Here is a 19,654-nt window from a genome sequence, read left to right as displayed (position 1 = left end):
AGCTGCACCCGCTGCCATCCCCAAATCGCCTCCATCGCCAACCGCATCGTCCTCAATCCCGTGGGAAGAAGGAGCACTGCGGGGGGCAGACACATGAGACAACGCCTGTGGCCGTCTGAAGCGGAGAGCACTCTACCGCATCCAGGAACAACACAGGGGCGGAAAGTCATCTTTATAAAGACGCATCCTTAAAAGGATGTTCAACGCCGCTGTGTTTTGCTCTTTTAGAGAAAATTACTCTTAAATAAAATCACTCTTTTATGAAAAAAACTCGTGAGATTTCTTTAATCTGCGCTGTCGAAGCGCCCAGGGGCAGGAATGCACAGCCGGACTAACAGGAGAAAGCCACTGTTGTGCGCCGTAAGGTCCAACAGCATGCAGCAGAGGAATGACAGGAACTGGTGTGTAACTCGCAGCAATTGCAGACACGACCATCGGCTCCAAAGAAATTTTCTGAATGAACTCCCGTATTTGCGCCGCTTAAATTCCCGTATGTCCAGGGGCGGGACATGCAAATACCGGCTGCCAACTTCTCATTGGCCTTTTTTCATAGATCAGAGGTGGATATCGGCGCTCAAGAGAGACCCCTAGTGTCGCTTCTCTGACACAACGTGGAGAGAGCGACAGAAGGGGAACTACGATCCAAGAAATAACCAACATTCTAGCAAAATCTTTCTAAAGAGAACTCCTCATTAGACAACTGCCGACCAGAATTCCATAGGATGCATATACAACAGGAACAGAAACTCCTGAATTTCCACTCAAATAACACTGAGCCATATAATCAACACTTCACTATAGTGGAACTTACAAGGGCTATCAAACGTTCCCATATCACCACAGTTGGACCAGACAGAATCCATTACGAATTCTTGAAGCACTTACCACTAGGCATGTAACGATTCACTCAACTCGCGATGCGATACGATTCACGATACTTGTTTGACGATACGATTTTCTCACCATTTTTTTGAACAAAATTTGATTTATGATAAATGAAAATGTGGTCTTTTATTATTTCTCACTCAGACAAAATGCTGCACATTTCTTTGTGAAACTGAAATATCTTTGTCAAATAACAAAACTAAATTGAAATCAAATCCCAAATCAAATAAATAATACAAATAAAATAAATCTCTTCATATAAACAAACTAAGGCTTTGCCTGTGCTCTTTCCTAGCTTAGATTTTTTTTTGTTTCATGTTTTTTTAAGAAATATCAGCATATCCACATTTTCTGGCAGAAGCTGAGATCTTTGCACATTCACAATGTCCTCTGCTGATGATAAAACCCTTTCACTAGGGACAGAGGTGGCTGGTGTGGAGAGATATGCTTTTGCTATACTGGATAGCAGTGGGTATAGACTAGCATTCTCTTTCCACCACTTGAGTGGACAGCTATTGAGGGAAATGGATGTTTCAGCTCTTGTACATTTTTTTTTTTTTTTTTTACTACTTTGTACATTCTGCATCAATCTGACTGATGTGCTGTGCAACTGGTTCATCGAAAGTCCCTCCAAGGAGATCTTCCAATGCTGTTTTCTTGAAAGGAGTTTGTTTCTGCTCTGTCTGTCTGGTCAAGAGGCTGTTCTGCTGCAGGGGGCTGGCCACTGGCACCATCTTTGCCCTCATCCTGCACAGAGGAATAGCAGAAATAAAAAGACTAAGTAAAATCTAAGTACAAAATTGACAGGGGTTTCACATTGTTATAAAGACAAGATTTTAATATAATTTTTATAATTACTCTTAGAGTTAACACGAACACATTTAGAAACACATTTAGAAAAATATTCCATAATATTCAACAAATTATTAAAAAATAAAGACAATTAAAATAGTCAATATCAGCACAGCTTTCTCCTTCAGTCTGTGGAATACATCCTCACGTTGGTCTTTCTCTAGATGAGGCAGGGCCCGGAATCTGGGGTCTAATGCGGTGCACTCCAGCAGGTGGTTGTACTCTGAAGTGTATCTGTTGTAAAGGTTGTTCAGTATAGCTCTATTCATGTTGCTCACAGTGAGGGAGTCTTCTTCATTGGATGCCATGTTATGCTCAATCATATGCTTTAAGGGCACAATGAGAGACACAGTTGGATTTTTTTCGTCACACAGCACAGTGGTGGCCGTTTTGAGTGGCTTTAGAAGCCTCACCATGTCCTCCACATCACTGATGTCTAAGCCATCCAAAGTATCGATGTCACGGACATTTCGTCGAACGTCATTGCTCAGGAGAGTTGCTGTCACAGCCGCTTGCTGTTCGAGATAGCGTTCGATCATATCCAGACTGCTGTTCCAGCGCGTAGCAACACCAATTATTAACTTATGCGCTGGAAGTTCCAGTACAAAATTAACCATTTCCCACTCACTGGTTATCAGATGGGCTTTGACTGTAAGATAACTCTGGGTAGCCCTGGAGGTCCAGCTGTCGGTTGTAATTGATACACTTTATGCTTTTCTGAGGATCTCAACTACCTTAGATTTTGCATCCCTGTAATGCGCTGGCATGACAGTCTGGCTAAAGTGGGGGTGTGATGGGATGGTGTATTTGGGCTCCAATGTGTTGACGAGTAGCCTAAATCCTTCATTTTCTATGACAGAAAACGGCCTCATATCTTTTGCCACAAAAACACCGATACACCTTGTGATCTCCTTGGCTCTCGCACTCGTCGCCGCAAGTGGGGCTGCAAATCCGCCGGTCACTGTGGTTTGGCCTACTAATAGGTTTTTACATGCAGACGGCGGTGACTGGAGCTTCTCACTGTGGTGATGGTTTGTATTCTGCATCATGTTTGTTGTGCTATTGGTGTATATTAACATCTTCTTGCAGTAACTGCACACAGTTTTTGTTTTGTTTGTTACCATCTCATCGCTTTAATTTTTAGTCCTCGGAAAGCCAAAATGCCACCACACCTCCGAATTGAATGAGGATGAGGCATCCGCAACATCAACATCTACACTTGCCGCCACCGCCATGTTTGCTACTGTTTAACGCTACTTTACTGTTTAACTTGTTTGCTGCTGTCACGCCTGTAAAGCGAGGTCAAAATATACTGCTTCCCCTTCTGATTAAAAAGTGGATCGCGATTTGTTTAACATCTCAACTGACACGAATCGTCACATATTTTCAACCGGCTTTGAGTGCATTGTTACATCCCTACTTACCACATACAACTCTACTACTACTCTACTATTCCCATCTCCAAACCTGGTAAGGATCATTCTGATGCAAACAATTACAGTCCCCTAGCCCTGATTAGCTGTCTCTGCAAAAATATTGAGAGAATGATCAATGACCGTCTGGTATGGATTCTGGAATCAGAGCATAAGGTTAGTGATTATCAGTGTGGGTTTAGAAGTGGCAAAAGCACTTTGGGCCACCTCATCAGACTTGAATCATTTGTCCGGGACAGCTTCATTAAAAAAGAACATGCTGTAGCTGTCTTCTTTGACCTTGAGAAGGCCTATGATACCACCTGGAGATATGGAATACTCAAAGACTTGTACGAACTTGGGCTTAGAGGCAACCAACCCATCTTTATCTCCAACTTCTTTACAAACAGACGTTTTCGCGTTCGAGTAGGAACTACACTATCAAACCCACATGTACAAGAGATGGGAGTTTCACAAGGGAGTATCCTTTCAGTGACTTTATTCAGCATCAAAATCAATAGTGTAATCAAAGTTATTGACCCCCACATTTTTCGGAGCCTCTATGCTGACAACCTATGCATATGCTATAGGGGGAAAAATATGAATATAATTGTACAACAGCTACAACTATGCATAAATAAAATAAACAACTGGTCAATAAAGAATGGATTCAGATTCTCCAAAACAAAGACAGTGTGTATGCACTTTTGCCTTCTCCGATCCTTACATCCCAGAGTTAAGTATTGTCACGAACACCGGCGAGGGCGCCTCCTCCCCCGGCCTTCGGAGATTGCACTCGCCCGAGTACTAACCGCCCTGACTACATTTCCCATTAGCTCGCACACCCAGGTCTGATTGTTCCCCACCTGGTACTCATTACCCCTGTCTATTTAACTGTGCTCGTGAATGTCTCCCTTGTGAAGTCTTGTTAGCCCCGGCCACATTATTGAGCGTGTTTATTCCGAAGTCTTGTTATCCTGTGTACCAACCTAGTCTGTTTTCCTCGACCACTATAGTTTGCCGCCTGCCTAGCTTTTCCCTGCCTGTTTACCATTTTACGATAGTTCGCTGCCTGCCCTGACCCACTGCCTGTTCTAGTTACGAGCCTGCCTGTCCTCTTCTCTCTCTGTTTGACTGTTCCTGACCCTGCCTGTACAACCTGAGTTTGCAATTACCTAATAAACCGCATATGGATCCCAACCAGCCTGAGTCTTCATCACAAGTATGGAGGGAGAACCCATTAAAGTAGTGAAGGACTTCAAATTCATAGGCCATAATAAATTCACATTTATCCCACATATGAATATAATGAATATTTTAAAAGTCTTGGCCAATTAAAAATGGGGTGTAGACGCTAACTTTCTTTTACATCTCTACAGAACATTAATCAGATCCCGACTGGATTATGGGACTATTTTGTATGGTCAGGCAAGGAAGTCATAGATTCGAACACTTGACACAACACACCACCAGGGAATATGCCTAGCTCCTGGAGCCTTCAGAACAAGTCCCATTCAAAGTCTTTATATAGAAGCTGGTGAACCTTCCCTCCAGATTAGGCATCTGAAACTGGCCTTACAATACGCAGTCAAACTCAAAGCAAATCTAAGTAAATTGTCTCTACACCAGCATTTCAACCAGAATGTTCTCATCTGTATAAAGCTAGACCAAAAGCGATCAAACCTTTTGCAATATGGACTAAACCATACTTGGACACCAATCTGGACAACATAAAACAGTATCATTTTTGGCCTGTCCCCCCTGGACCTTGGAAAAACCAACTATTTCTATGGCATTGGCACAACTCAAAAAGGCAGAAACTCTCCCCAATGTGTATCAACTGGAATTCTTGGTACTGAAATGTAGTCTCCCACTCCATAGTACCGCATTCACGGATGGATCCAAAATGGATAACGGTGTGTCAGCAGTAGTGATTTGACACCAACAATATGACATATTTATTCCAGAGCAGAGCTCTATCTTCACAGCTGAGGCCCGAGCGCTGCTACTGGCACTGGAAAACATTGAGCAGGGCCAAGGACGAAACTTTTTAATCACTACAGACTCAAAATCTCGAGTGTGACGAGGAGGAGAGCATGGTTGGGCCGTGATGGAGCATGGCTGGCGATGAATCATCTGATCAGCTGATTTATGTTTACCGTTCAGTCGCTTCCAAACTCCTACTTTCCCGTCCTTAGACCATTACAAACATTACAAAGCTGTTTTCATTAGAATTGCTTCAAAAGTTCAAGATTTTAAATCAAAGTTAAAAACTAATTTATTTTCGCATGATTTTAGTTAATCTTAGATGTATTTTGATGTGTAATCCACTTTATTTCTGAATTTTTTTTTTATACATTGTGTACCTCTGTGAGTGCTGATGAATTATGAATTTTTTTATATATTTATAATAATAATTGATATAGTTATATCTTTTATATCACAATGATTGTACATCACTTTGGTCAACTGTCATTTTTTTTTTAAACTGTGCTGTATAAATAAATTGACATTGTATAAATTAAGCTTTAGAGGCCATTTAGACTGACCAAGTTCTTAGATTCAGAGAAAGTAATAGAGCGCTGGTGTCTCGAGATGCGTTTTTAAAAATGTAAGTTTTGCTTCTAAAAATGTGGCTTTCCTGTGTGAGACACTGAATAAACAGTGAGCCACAGTGCAGTAGTTAAAGATGCTCATTTAGTGCATGTTTACATAAACAAAACTTTTAAAAAACAGCGCTGACAAAAGCAAAAATATGTTCAGAAAGAATAGCCCCTTGCAATTGCAATTTAAAAATATCAATTGCAGTCAAAATATCTTTACCATCCCTAACAGTAGCAAAACACAGTCTGACTTAATATTGAAGAAGTTTCCTTTGAAAAGGCAAATTCAGTGATGAAAGCAGTTGCAAGTCTTTACCATTAATTTCAAAAACATTGTTCACTGACAGAAAATGTAATATTCTGTTCTAATTAATTTTCTCTTTCTTTTTGAGTTTTCGTTCCTTTAGAGGGAAATTCAGACTTAAAAGCAGCGAGAGTTGGATAAAGTAGGAACTAATCAAAGCCAATTTTTTTTTTATCTGTAGCTGAAGTATGAGCGGGAGCAGAAAGCTGTACGTATGGTTCTGGAAGATACCACAATGGAGGAAGCTCTCTGGGCCCTGGGGCAAGTCCAAGGACTATGCCACATTACACTGAGACCCAGCACGGATGGTAAGAGCTAAGGACAATGGTCACACAATTATACACTCTTAAAACCAAAACGTTAACTTTAAAGGGATGGTTCACCCAAAAATGCTAAATCTGTCATAATTTTCTCAACCCCATGTTGTTGTTCCAAACCTGAATGACTTTCAATTAATTTGTGTTTCATTTCAATGGAACACAAAGGGAAATGTTAGGCAGAATGTTAGGGATTGACAACTTGAGTCACCATTCAGTTTCATTGCATGGAAAAAAAGATGGTTGCCGTAAATCCCTAAAATTCTGCCTAACATCTAAGGTTTATTCAGTTGAGTATATGTTTTGGGTGCACTATCCCTTTAACATCTGAATGAATGTGCTGTTAATAATAATAATTTCCCTCCTTTAAAACCTCTTGGCTTGAGAACAAATAAAATCTGAACAACAATTTGAAAAACCTGTTGTGTGAATCTTACGTAGGCAAGGCAAGGCAAGTTTATTTATATAGCACATTTCATACACAATGGTAATTCAAAGTGCTTTACATAGAAGAGATTAAAATAAGAATAAAAAAATAAGAATAATTGAAACAGTTTAGAATAAAATAAAATACAGTACAAACAGTCGGACACACAGTGGCACAGTGCTCATTCAGTAAATGCACAGCTAAACAGATGTGTTTTGAGTCTGGATTTGAATGTGACTACTGTAGGAGCACATCTGATCTCTTCTGGAAGCTGGTTCCAGCTGCGGCTGGCATAATAGCTAAAAGCAGACTCTCCTTGCTTAGAGTGAACCCTTGGTATTTCTAGCTGATGTGATCCTAATGATCTGAGTGATCTGTTGGGTTTATATTCAGTGAGTATATCTGCAATATATTGAGGTCCTAGCCCATTGAGTGATTTATATACCAGTAATAATACTTTAAAATCAATCCTAAATGTAACTGGGAGCCAGTGTAAAGACCTGAGGACTGGTGTGATATGTTCATATTTTCTGGTTCTGCTCAGAATCCTGGCAGCAGCGTTCTGTATGAGCTGCAACTGTCTTATGGTCTTTTTGGGAAGGCCAGTGAGGAGTCCATTACAATAATCCACCCTGCTGGTGATGAAAGCATGCACAAGTTTCTCCAGGTCTTGACTGGAAACAAAGCATCTAATTCTTGCAATATTTTTCAGATGATAGTATGCTGATTTAGTTATTGCTTTGACATGACTACTGAAACTAAGGTCTGACTCTACGTAAGAAGCCATGTCAGAAATATCATCCAATCCAATAGAAAACATTTCATCCTTGTTAATTTTTTTTACACAGCATACAGTTTTTTTCTCAAATACCTAATTCTTCAGCTGTTCTCATTCTTCAGACACGTGCAAACATCACCATTCTTCAATTAATGCTTTTTCAGAGATGCAATTATAATGTTACAGAAGGCGGGGCATTTTCTGCATTCAAAAGCACTACTTCAAAAGCATTACCCTTGTATTTTTAAAAGTATGTGCAAGTACAACATAACTGTAGAAAAACTTTTGCTGTAGAGAAGTTATTGCTTTATAAGCTTTCAGCTATCAAATATCATATTATACATTATGTACATCTTATGTAATAGACCTATGAGCACTTCGTAATATTTATCCTTGATTTAGACATCTTATTTAACTTGTAAATTGTGAAAATAACTAGTTTAGACCAGAGACTTATAAACCAAACTCTTATAAGTAACAATCTGCTGATTTTTTTATTTCTAGCCTATGAGAACCTGCTGCAGCAACTAAAGAGCGGTGAGGTAATTTCAGGTGATTCCTTTTACGTCCGCGTCAATATGACTATGGCGGGGGATATAGCTGGAAGTCTGGCGGTCAAGTGTAACAACATAGTACATGTGAAGAACACTCACTATGGCAATGATGGCTCCTGGTGGGCCAGTCTTGTGCACACCTGCCAACTAATGGACCTGAAGAGCGGCACTTTGCCCAACTACTACAGGTGCACAACACCATCTTTTCTCAAAACTACTTTTGCTGTTAGCAAATCAGTGTTTCTAGGCATGATATTGCTTTCCTCTTTTATTTGTTTGCTATTCTTGGAACTACATTGTAATTGTTCCAGTGAATCATGGCAGTTTATAACTCAAAGGTGTGTAAATTGTACTCCTTTATGGTTCCTTAGATTAAAAAAACTACTACTGTGTAATCTATTTCTGTTTATGATAACATTTGTTGAATTTTTTTTCAAGTACTGTGTTATCATTTACAGATTTTTTCAAGTACTGTGTTATCAGATTTACAAATTGTGCATTTTTAATAATTATCTAAATGTAATGAAATTAATCTCTGGTAATTTTTCAGAGCACAGAGGCTGTTAATCAGAGCTATAGAGGATATGACCTATCCTCGTAAAACACACAGAAAGGTGAGAGTCCATCAGTGTTTTCAAGATCCAAATATTCACTACAGCACAACTCGTGAACTCATTTTGATGGATTATATCCAGTTCAAATATATTCATTTTTATAGCTTACAGTCAACCTATTATGCCATGGGTGATGACATTTTTACGTGTATGTGTTCAGTGTTGGTACAACTACACCATGTGGTGGACTTAAATTGAGGAGTGCCATCTCACGTTTTTTTTTTGTTTAGTACAATGTAAATTTATATTTCAGTTCCAATTGACGTTTACATAATTTTTTTGAAATCTGATTTATCACAATATACAGTATGTAAAATATATGTAGGTTCATGTATGGTTTTCATTGATGTAAAAAGTAACATACTTTTTCACATTGTATAAAATTCACAAAATAAATATTATTTTGTATACAACAACACATTTCAAAATACTACAAAAAAATAGCTGTTTTCATATATGTAACACATATTTTCCCAAATCAAAATTACATTTTTCCATTCACATCGATCTGGGGATCCATTGTGAGCATGATAGGCGGACGGAGTATGATTGCATTTATGAATAATCAATCAAAGTGGAGAAATAGTCTGTATTCGTATGACTATTAGCCTATTCCACATTCAGCTAACGCTCTAGGAGCTTGAAACTTCATCTGCTGGTGTTGCTGTTGGACAGTGTAATTTTAGAAATATAACAGTTATACCCATTATTTGAGCTCACATTTTGTCATATTTATTTGTTTTATGTGTAGTCTAATATTTTTCTTATCCGACTTTGAGGAGGCACTGCCTCAACTGCCTCTTCGGACTATACAATGTATGAATGCAATGGAACACTGCCCACTAAAACTGCTTAACTAAATTACAACTTAACTACAGTTGAAATCATTGTCTTTGCTCCACTGACATATTTATTTCTGCCCTGTTGACCATGGCATGTGAAAAAATATGGCACATGACACGTCACGATAAAGCACTTTAGAAGAGGGTGCAAATTAGGGGCTGAATGAAGCTCTTTTTGTATTTTACTGAATACATTTGTTTTGGTCAGTGAACGGAGGTATTTAATCTTCAGAAAATTTGGATCATCCACCTCAGAAGGTCAAACTAAATATTATATGATATGATTTATTTTCTATGCATTTTCTGTGAGGTTTGCAATTTTTCCAATCCTTTTACCATAATTTGGGACATGTCAAAATACATAAAAAAAAAAAAAAAAAAATTCTATGCTTTGTACTTGTATAATAGTTATTCTAACCAATATTGGGTGTAATCTGATTTCAAAGCACAAAGTAATAGTTAATGTAATCAGATTACTTGATAACTACGGAACTGTAACACATTACATTTTAAATTCTAGAAATCAGATTTCAGTTACTGACTTTCAATTTCTTTTAAGTACATTGCTTGGGTTACTCATTTCTAAAAAGTATTACATGACATGAATTATGTTCATATGTATGTCTGTTTGCCTTTATTTTACAGCTGAAGGGCTAATTGCCCCCTAATTTATCATTGCAAGGGAGAAACGTGTAGATCTTTTTAGTGTTTAATTTGCATGCAACAATGAGCAAGGATGTAATATAGACATTATTTTGACTTCGTTAAGCAAAAAACTAAACTTTTTCAAAGAAGTAACTAGTAAAATAATCTGATTACAATTTTATAGATGTAATTAGTAATTTTTTGTGGAATACTTTTTAAAGTAACATCCCAACACTGTATCTTACATTTCTAATATCTAATCTTATAGTTTTTGCATACAAAAACATAGGATTTGGGCTTCTTATGCTTGAAACAAAAAAGTAATAGGACACCAAAATGTACCATATTCTTTGATTGTGCTTGAAACATCAGTGGCTCAGATAGTTATGAAATATACAGGCTCTCAGCTAGCTTTGTTATGCCTTAGTGTAGAATTACGGAAACGTTAACCTAAATACTGAACCGTGGGTGTGGTATGAGAATGTATTATGACTAATGTGAATAACGATGCATAACTTTAACACAGATACCAGCCGTAGATGAAAAACAAACAAGTGAAACAAAATGTTTTCATTCTTCAATGTCATTTGTCAAAGTGAGCAACTGTTTTATCATCTTGTTGCTAAAACATGAATGATTCATGTTAACAGACACAAAATTAATTTAGACTTGCAGTGACAGATTCTGTTGAGATGTGTTATGGCATGGTATGGTGTGTTAGCACATCTATATTTTAACTCCAACAGGTGGAGAGAGCAGTTGCTCTTGAGAAACGGAGAGCAGTGAGGATCGTCAGTACTGGTCAGCAGAGCAGAAACCCACTGTGGGTCAGTGTGGAAGACGACAACAGTACAGCCCAAGATAGTTAGTATAAAACAAACACCATTCCACCATTTCACTCATTAAAACTGATCCAGACATTTTTGCTAAAACTTTGAAGGTGCAATCATTAATTTTTGGTTTAATTACTGGCCGATTTGTCAGTAATCTAGACTTTATACTGACACCTAGGGAAAGCAATAGCTTTCAGATACCAGTACATTGTAAAAATTCACTGTTCACAGTCAACCACAGTCTCCACCTCGGACAGCACGCCAATAGATTGCGCACTAACCATCTGATGCATATTGCAAAAATAAACCACTGTAAAACACTGTCTTAATCCACGCAGTGCTAATCTGATTGGCTATTTTGATGGAATTTACGTGGTTCCAGGTTAATACAAGGAGCGTTTTTAAGGATGAAATTATCACTGAATTTGCCAAAGTTTGCCAGGTAGCCTAATGTGTAATGACAAAACCGACTGATTGATCGCTGCCAGTTAGACGTGTCTTTCTGTCTAAGTGGGCCGTTCTTGACCAGGTTAAGTTGCAATATAGTCCAGATCTGTGCCGTTTTAATCAACCATGACTAATTTATTCTGTGAGCAAAAGTGTCCAATAATAGGGGGGGAGGGGGTTACAGAGACAAAATTTGTAGTTTTTTTGCTGAGACAAAATTTGTAGTTTTTTGCTGATCATGTGATCTTAACATGGTTGCTCCAATGAGTGAGCACAGCTTCATATAAAATAAAAACAGTTTTATTAGGCATACTGATATGACTGGAGTCTTTATCTTTTGTGAGTGTAGATCATTTTAAACATATTTTTCAAAAGTACTTTTTAAAGGGGTTTTAAGGGTAAAACTGGCTTTGGCTAGAAAAGAATGGCTGAGTGCAACTTTAAATGTACTTAATTTTCATTTATTAGAAATACTACTTTGATTTCTGACCATTTTAAATAGACTCTTTTAATTTGTTGTTTAATGAAATCCATGTTAGACAACATTTTGGTTTAGATCTTTATTGTCACACACATTTTTCTCTCCTGTAGGTAATTGCAGTGTGCCCAGAAGATGTGTGACCCTGATGCCCTACACCCTGGTCACACCTCATTACCCGCCCATCTGCCGCCCAGTCCTCATCTTTCCCACAATCCTTGGCCGAATCCTGCATAAACGATTGACAGAGCAGGAGGGTTATCAGCTTTGTGAGTCAGGTATGACAAATAGCTCTTTTTAATGTATGTTAGATTAATTTTCCAACCATCCAAGCCTATCTGTCTAAGATTCTCACAATCTACCTTTAATTGTTCTCTGTATATCATTCCTCATCCCTCCCTTCCTCTAATTCTTTATCTCTGTTTCTCTTTTATATATTATAGAGTTGCTAATGGCAAGTGAGCATGCTGTTAGAATGCAGAAGGGGGAGATTCTTGAGGAGTGTGACTCAAAAACCCACCGTTGCTACACGATGCAGGAAGTGGACAAGATCATGAAACGGGTGTGTTTGAACTGTCATATTAACAAAACGTTGCTATACTTTTACTAAGTGCCGACTATACAGTCTTCAGAACCCTATATAGTTATAATAGTTTCTGTGGTCAGTGGTCATATAGTGCTATCCTGTTTGATATTCCTTGTATAGGGTGCTCACTGCGTGTTACCACTGGGTTTGGACTGTGTGCGTCGTCTCCACCGTGCTGAAATCTTCCCCATCATCATCTTTATCATGTCAACGGAGAGAAGTATCCGCAGACTCAGGTATTACAGTTTTATCCATCTAAGTCAGGGCCTTGTCAGATTAATTACCTAAATATTCTACATCATAAGTCAAAGAAACTTGGGCTAGTATAGCCTTTTCACAATTAAACTTATTTTAACCCTTCTATTCTGTTAAAGAAGAGCAGCTTACTTTACTGTTCGTGGTCATTTTTTTTTTCGGAAACCGTACAGATTTTGTAAAGAAATTATAACATTGAGGTAAAAACAAAAAAATTATGCTCTTCTTTTGGGATTTTATGTGTATATTTACATATTAACTGGCGACCTGTCCAGGGTGTCCCCCGCCTTTCGCCCAATGTTAGCTGGGATAGGCTCCAGCCCCCCGCGACCCTGTACACAGGATAAGCGGTTGACGATGGATGGATGGATGGATGGATGGATGGATGGATGGATGGATTTACATATTAATTTCTCGATTTCACCATTAATTGTATATGCAAATAAGTAAACGCATGTATCTTTGCTACATTTAAAACGTACACTTGTAAATATGTATGAAAATAGGTATTGGGGCAGATTGCCGCTATCTGTTGAAAAAAGAAAAATAAATTGACTTGAAAATCATGTTATAACAATAATAGCCAGTAGATGGCTGCAGTGTTCTATGCAGCCACCTTCTGTGTAGTAAGTCTACATTTTTATTACAAGTTATGTTATTTGTATGTACACATACTGAGTACTTTATTAGGAACACTATGGTCCTAATAAAGTGTCTGACGTGGTCTTCTGCTGTTGTAGCCCATCCGCCTCAAGGTTCAACGTATTGTGCATTCTGAGATGCTATTCTGCTCACTACAATTGTACAGAGTGGTTTTCTGAGTTACCACAGCCTTTCTTTGAGCTCGAACCACTCTTGCCACTCTCCATTTTCCTCTCCCATCAACAAGGAGTTTAGAAATACACAAACCTGTATCTGCATGATTTTATGCATTGCACTGCTGCCACACGATTGGCTGATTGGATAATCGCATTGTTGGGTTCAGATAAGAGACCAGGGCAGGCCTACACACAGTCATAAAGCCTGACTGGGGCCTATACGGACACTCAAAGCCTGATAACAACAACCACACCAAAATTAAACAAAGGGAGTCCAAAACAGACTACAGATCCCATGAGGTCTTGCTCACTTTACACCTATGTGTGACATTCTGAAGGATCATACCCTCAACTCCTATTGAATGAAAGGCACTACAGAATGCGTTCATCAACCATGATGTTATCAAGAGTATAAAAACCTCAGAGATCTTTTTGGGCATTGCTTCTTGCGACAGTATGTGCCTCGTCTAGATGCTGCCCTGCTGCTCCCAGGTGTAGCCTCGTTGCCCAAAGAAGTAACGTACTTACCTGAAATTTTGGTCATACGATCTTCATCTCATTGAGATTTCTCCTTGTTCCACCGAGCATGCTAACGGATCCAAAGGAGACCCCCGAGCAATCCGTGTCATCTTCACTTCTGTAGACAAAATGGTGAAGATTTCTCTTCCTTCAACCAAGTTGACTTAGCTGTTTTCTCCACCGACCCGCTGAGAATCTGCTGCCGTACAGCCCGCCGACAGAGTGAGGAAACGGCCTCCAGTAATCACCTGAGCCCCGAGGAACCGAGTTTGAGTCAAACGACGGACGAACACACATTCTACCCTTGTCCTCACATGACCCGAGTAAGAGGTTTAAATCTGGGCAGAGATAGATTATTATAGTGTGTTATTCTTGTGTATCAAGACTATTGCTTTTACAGTTTATAGACCGCTGAGTCAGCTCATTGCTGCTAATATTACTCAAGGGATTATTGTAACTTACTATTACCACGAATGAGATTTGCTGTGTTGTAGTCCAACCACGTTGTGTTGTTTGTGAATTTCTGCCATCGTGGGTGAGATCGGCACACTGAGTTTATCCATTTAAGAACCAATGACCACGGCGGATGGATTACAAGCCATTCAGCATGTCTCAGAGTGGTAAAATAACGGTTGCCTCCTCTGCCACAATTGCTAAACCGGCTTCGGTGCCTTCACTCTGTCTTCTCTCTCTCATACTAACCGCACACACACACGACCCCACACAAATATATCGGCACACCCATTTTGCTGAGAAGATAACTTGCCGATATAGCTCAGCTTTGTCCCTAACTTATTGTACCAACGGAGATGCGTTAAACGGGTAGATTAACTAGTCTCTCCACCCACATTTGCGTGGCATACTCTCCACGAAAGCTACGTCTGCCATTTTGTTCTCTCCTTACACACACACACACACACACACACACACACACACACACACACACACACACACGTTGTGTTTCCATGTTTTATGGGGACTTTCCATAGACATAATGGTTTTTATACTGTACAAACTTTATATTCTATCCCCTAAACCTAACCCTACCCCTAAACCTAACCCTCACAGAAAACATTCTGCAATTTTACATTTTCAAAAAACATAATTTAGTATGATTTATAAGCTGTTTTCCTCATGGGGACTGACAAAATGTCCCCACAAGGTCAAAAATTTCGGGTTTTACTATCCTTATGGGGACATTTGGTACCCACAAAGTGATAAATACACGCTCACACACACACACACACATATATATATATATATACCTTCCTCTCATGTATTGTAGGCTTATTTGTTACCATATCTAATCATGTTACTGTTTAGTTTGTAGTTCGATGTCAGAAGTTTATTGACTACATTGTATTGATAATTAATGGATATTACTGCATTAATACACATTGTTATACTTTTAAAGAGAAGTGTTGCGGTATTGTTCTGCATGCACTTGTATCAGGGGCTGGCAGGAGATGTCAGTGCTCTGATTCAAGCCTTCATTGTTTTCCTTTTGAATGTCAATGTTCTCAGGACGTCGACTTTCCTAAGAGAACAATACTATAGTGAGACTACTATACTTTCTGGTTATTTGTCCCTGATTCCTGGGTGGTGCCATGGTGATATTAATCCTTATTAATATTCTATTGATTTTGATAATTGTTAATTATCTTTGATGTCTGTTGATTTGAGGGATTACAAGTTCATGTTAATTATAATCAATGTTCTATTGATTTTAATAATTTATCTTTTGATAATAATTAATATTCTATTGAATTTGGTAGTTGATGTTATCTTTGATTGTTGATTTAAAGGATTAAAAGCTAATGTTAATTATAATCAATGTTCTATTGATTTGAATAATGAATTATCTTTAATTATTAATTATTGCTAATAACCAAACCCACTCTTGAATGAAGTGCCCAACAGCATAAATAAGTAGGTGTGCATGTGTTCCTAATAGAGTGCTCAGTGTGTATATATTAAGACGTTATTAAACAATATTTTGTAAAAGTTTAGCTTTTTTTTATTTTCGGTTTTGAAATTTCGGTTTTTGCAATAATGTTACATAATGCTTGCAGTCAAACCTGACCTGGTGTACAAAGAGAAGACATCAAATAATATTTTTTTTTACCAATAATTTACCAATTTATAAAACATTTTGTAACTCAAAGTAAACGAATAATATTGTCAAAAATAATTAACCGTAATAAACAGAAATGAAATACAATGGACTGAAAATTCAGTTAGTGTATATAACAGAAATTCAGACTTTGTTCTCTCTCTCTCTCTCTCTCTCTCTCGCTGTGTGTGTGTGTGTGGGCAGGTTTAAGTGGTTTATGAGGACTTTTCTAGGTTATAAACTGGTAATTACAAGGGTATTATGCTATAATTGTGGTTTATGAGGACATTTCTAGTGTCCCAATAATTTAAATCGCTTAAAAATACTAAATGATTTTTACTGAAATTGTAAAAATGCAGAAAGTTTTTTGTGAGGGTTAGGTTTAGGGGTAGAGTTAGGGGATATAATCTATAGTTTGTACAGTATAAAAATAATTGTCTGTGGAGAGTCCTCATAATGATAGCTACACCAACGTGTGTGTGTGTGTGTGTGTGTGTGTGTGTGTGTGTGTGTGTGTGTGTGTGTGTGTTTGTGTTTGTGTAAGAGTGTGGCTGATATAATCTGATTAAATACTGTATATGAAAAAAAAAAAGGGCTCTGTTTTTTTAGTCTTTCCCATTCATTTTCTATGGTCGGTCAGTTTTGACCACGAACAGTAAATGTGTTTTTTTTATGACCTTTTTTCCCATTTTTTTATTACATAAAAAATGACAGAACAGTATAGGAAGGTTAAGATTAAAGTTTTTATTTTAAGGATTTAAAGTGCAGCTCTGGAATTCTTTAGACATAATCATTTATATTGTCTTTGTTTCCTAGACACAAACTACGGCAGAACTCATTGACTGAGTCTCAGGTGCTGGAGTGTTCCAGCAGTGAGGAACCCCTTTTGGATAAACTGCCCTGCCTTTACCGCAGTATTCTGCCAGATAGTTGGCATGACAGTGCCAACCTAGTGGACATTTTGAAAACTGTGGTGACAGAGGAGCAGAATAAGATTGTGTGGGTGGAGTCAGATCTCTGGTGAGAGAGTGGGGGACTATGTGGTTAAGTAAAGTCTTAATTCCCTCATTACAGGGAGCAATTAAGAGTATTAGAGATAAACTAACAGCACATTCTGTGTATTTAGAGCAAAGATGGAGGTCTGCTACATAGCTAAAAGTGGAGTGCTGCCTGCTTCAAACTACTAAAATATGCTTTTAGTGCAGGAAAGATTTGGTGACAATTTTTTTAACATTTTACCATAAGGTTCCATTTGTTAAATACATTTGTTAACATAAACTAACAATTAAGAATACTTTTACAGCATTTATTAATCTTGGTTAATGTTCATTTCAGCGTGTACTAAAAACAAATTACAATGGTATACATTAGTTAATGCATTATGAACCATAGACTGTAAAAAAAGATGGACGACGCACCTTCGCTCTTTTCCATTGGTGAGAACTGAAGCCGCCAGTGTCCTGATATGGCGCTGACATCTTGGGACTTGAGTCTACGCAGTTGCGATTTCGGGACCAGACCTGCGCAGTAGTGAGCAGGAAGTAAAGCCGCGAAATCAAGGCCCCGCCCTCACTCTCGCTGAATCAATCGCAAGCACATGCCCTGCACTTTTTACTTTTTACTTATGATGGTGTGAAATAATTAATTATAGAAATTTAGATATTAAATTTAAAGCTCCAATCTCCTCAGTCCTCCGAAGATCCCGAAAAAAAGTCAGTTGGTGCTTCAGTCACTACTTCGCTCAGAGAACCTGTCAATCACAGCTGTCAATCATGATGTCACAGCACCGTTTATATAGCATCAAATAACTAACTAAAAACAAACTTATTTAAAAAACAAACACATGAAATTACATAAACGTGATAGAAACTACAGTAAATGACAGAAACTATCTTTGGAAAAAATATATGTGAAGTGTAATTTAATTGTATAGTTGGTCTCAGGTCCCGTTGAATAACATGGGGAGGCGGGTTTTATGACCTATACTAGGACCAGTCACCGGGGGGCGATCGAGACGTTTTAGCTTCACTTTTGAGGGCTTGTGCGGCACACTTGTTATGAACTAACATGAACAGAACATGAAACATTACATTTTTTATAAACTAACATTAACCAAGATAAATAAATGCTGTAAAAATATATATTATTCATTGTTAGTTCATGATACCTAATGCATTAACAAATGTTAATAAATGGAACCTTATTGTAAAGCGTTACCATCAGTTCTATATGTTAAAACATTACGCTGTAGCATTACGAAACCCTGAGGGTTCCATCTCTAAGAATAATTAATTATATACGCTATAACCTGCGGCCAAAAAATATTTTTCTAAGTAGTAAAGTTTTGCTTTAGGAACAGATATATAAGATGCTATAGTCCATGCTATACTTTATTAATTTATACTTTATCTTTGCTATTCTTATGTTCCCATTATTTTGAATGTTATGTGCATAAATGAAGAATATTTACATTGAAGGAAGCTATATACAGTATAATATCCCCTGAGGGACATTAAATATGCTAGAATATCCGTTTGGCAAAACAGTAATATTTAACTAGATTTCAGATTGATTGTGTGTATGAAGCAACTTTTTGGAAGTTTGCTCATCACCATGAGCTAATTGGAATAATTAATTACTTCTGATAAAAAAGAGCACAAAATCAAGTTGATCTTATACTTAATAGTACTGTTTCACCTAGTCTCAGAGATTTAGAGGTCTATGTTTAGCTCAAGAGAAATACAATCAAGATGTCATTACTGTACATACATGTAAAGAATGAGGATACAGAACACTGTCAGAGTAATTTCCCCTCAAGCCTATCTAATCTCAACCACTCTGCCAAGATTCCTCCAGACCAAAATTTCCATTTAACATTTTTAAACGTTTTACTCTTGTTCAGTTGACCCATTATTTTTGTGAACAAAGTGAACACTGAATTGAAAAGAGTCAGTTTAAAACTGAGGTTAGTAACTATTGCATAGTGAATTAAAAATTATACAAATTACAATGTCAATGTTTTATTGTGTCTACTTGATCTATAAAATCCTATGACATCTATGTTTTCACTCCCATTTGTATGCATTTATGTTATAATGTACTTATATCCATTTATATATGTAATCATTTTTCTTCGTTCATGTTTAATAAACTGTACCTATAATTATAATCATATTATTTGTTTGAACTTTTTCTTCAATAGTTGAACATACACAAAATGAAAACTATACTTGTACTGCTTTGAGTTTAGGGTATGAAACACAAGTCATGGAGCAAATTGTTATGCAATTGTCATGTGCACAACGAGGAAAAACCAATCCAACCCATCATTGATTCTATGGCATGAATGTGGATATTCCCATTACGTGAAAG

The 19,654-nt window shown here is 37.7% G+C and overlaps 1 protein-coding gene across 2 annotated transcripts in view; it reads left to right on the top strand.

Moving 5' to 3' along the window:
- LOC127646721 (caspase recruitment domain-containing protein 14-like) overlaps positions 1 to 19,429 on the top strand; it is a 43,954-nt gene extending 24,525 nt beyond the window's left edge. For both annotated transcript variants that reach the window (XM_052130559.1, XM_052130557.1), the window contains exons 14-21: positions 6,238 to 6,364; positions 8,083 to 8,320; positions 8,683 to 8,746; positions 10,980 to 11,097; positions 12,105 to 12,269; positions 12,435 to 12,553; positions 12,698 to 12,813; positions 17,099 to 19,429. In XM_052130559.1, the coding sequence (XP_051986519.1) occupies positions 6,238 to 6,364; positions 8,083 to 8,320; positions 8,683 to 8,746; positions 10,980 to 11,097; positions 12,105 to 12,269; positions 12,435 to 12,553; positions 12,698 to 12,813; positions 17,099 to 17,306 (1,155 nt within the window). In that variant the 3' untranslated portion in view covers positions 17,307 to 19,429. The remainder of the gene's footprint in view (positions 1 to 6,237; positions 6,365 to 8,082; positions 8,321 to 8,682; positions 8,747 to 10,979; positions 11,098 to 12,104; positions 12,270 to 12,434; positions 12,554 to 12,697; positions 12,814 to 17,098) is intronic.
- Positions 19,430 to 19,654: the final 225 nt, after the last annotated feature.

The sequence above is a fragment of the Xyrauchen texanus genome, chromosome 7 (assembly GCF_025860055.1).
Source record: "Xyrauchen texanus isolate HMW12.3.18 chromosome 7, RBS_HiC_50CHRs, whole genome shotgun sequence".
NCBI lineage: Eukaryota > Metazoa > Chordata > Actinopteri > Cypriniformes > Catostomidae > Xyrauchen > Xyrauchen texanus.
This window is presented reverse-complemented; position numbering and strand designations above follow the sequence as displayed.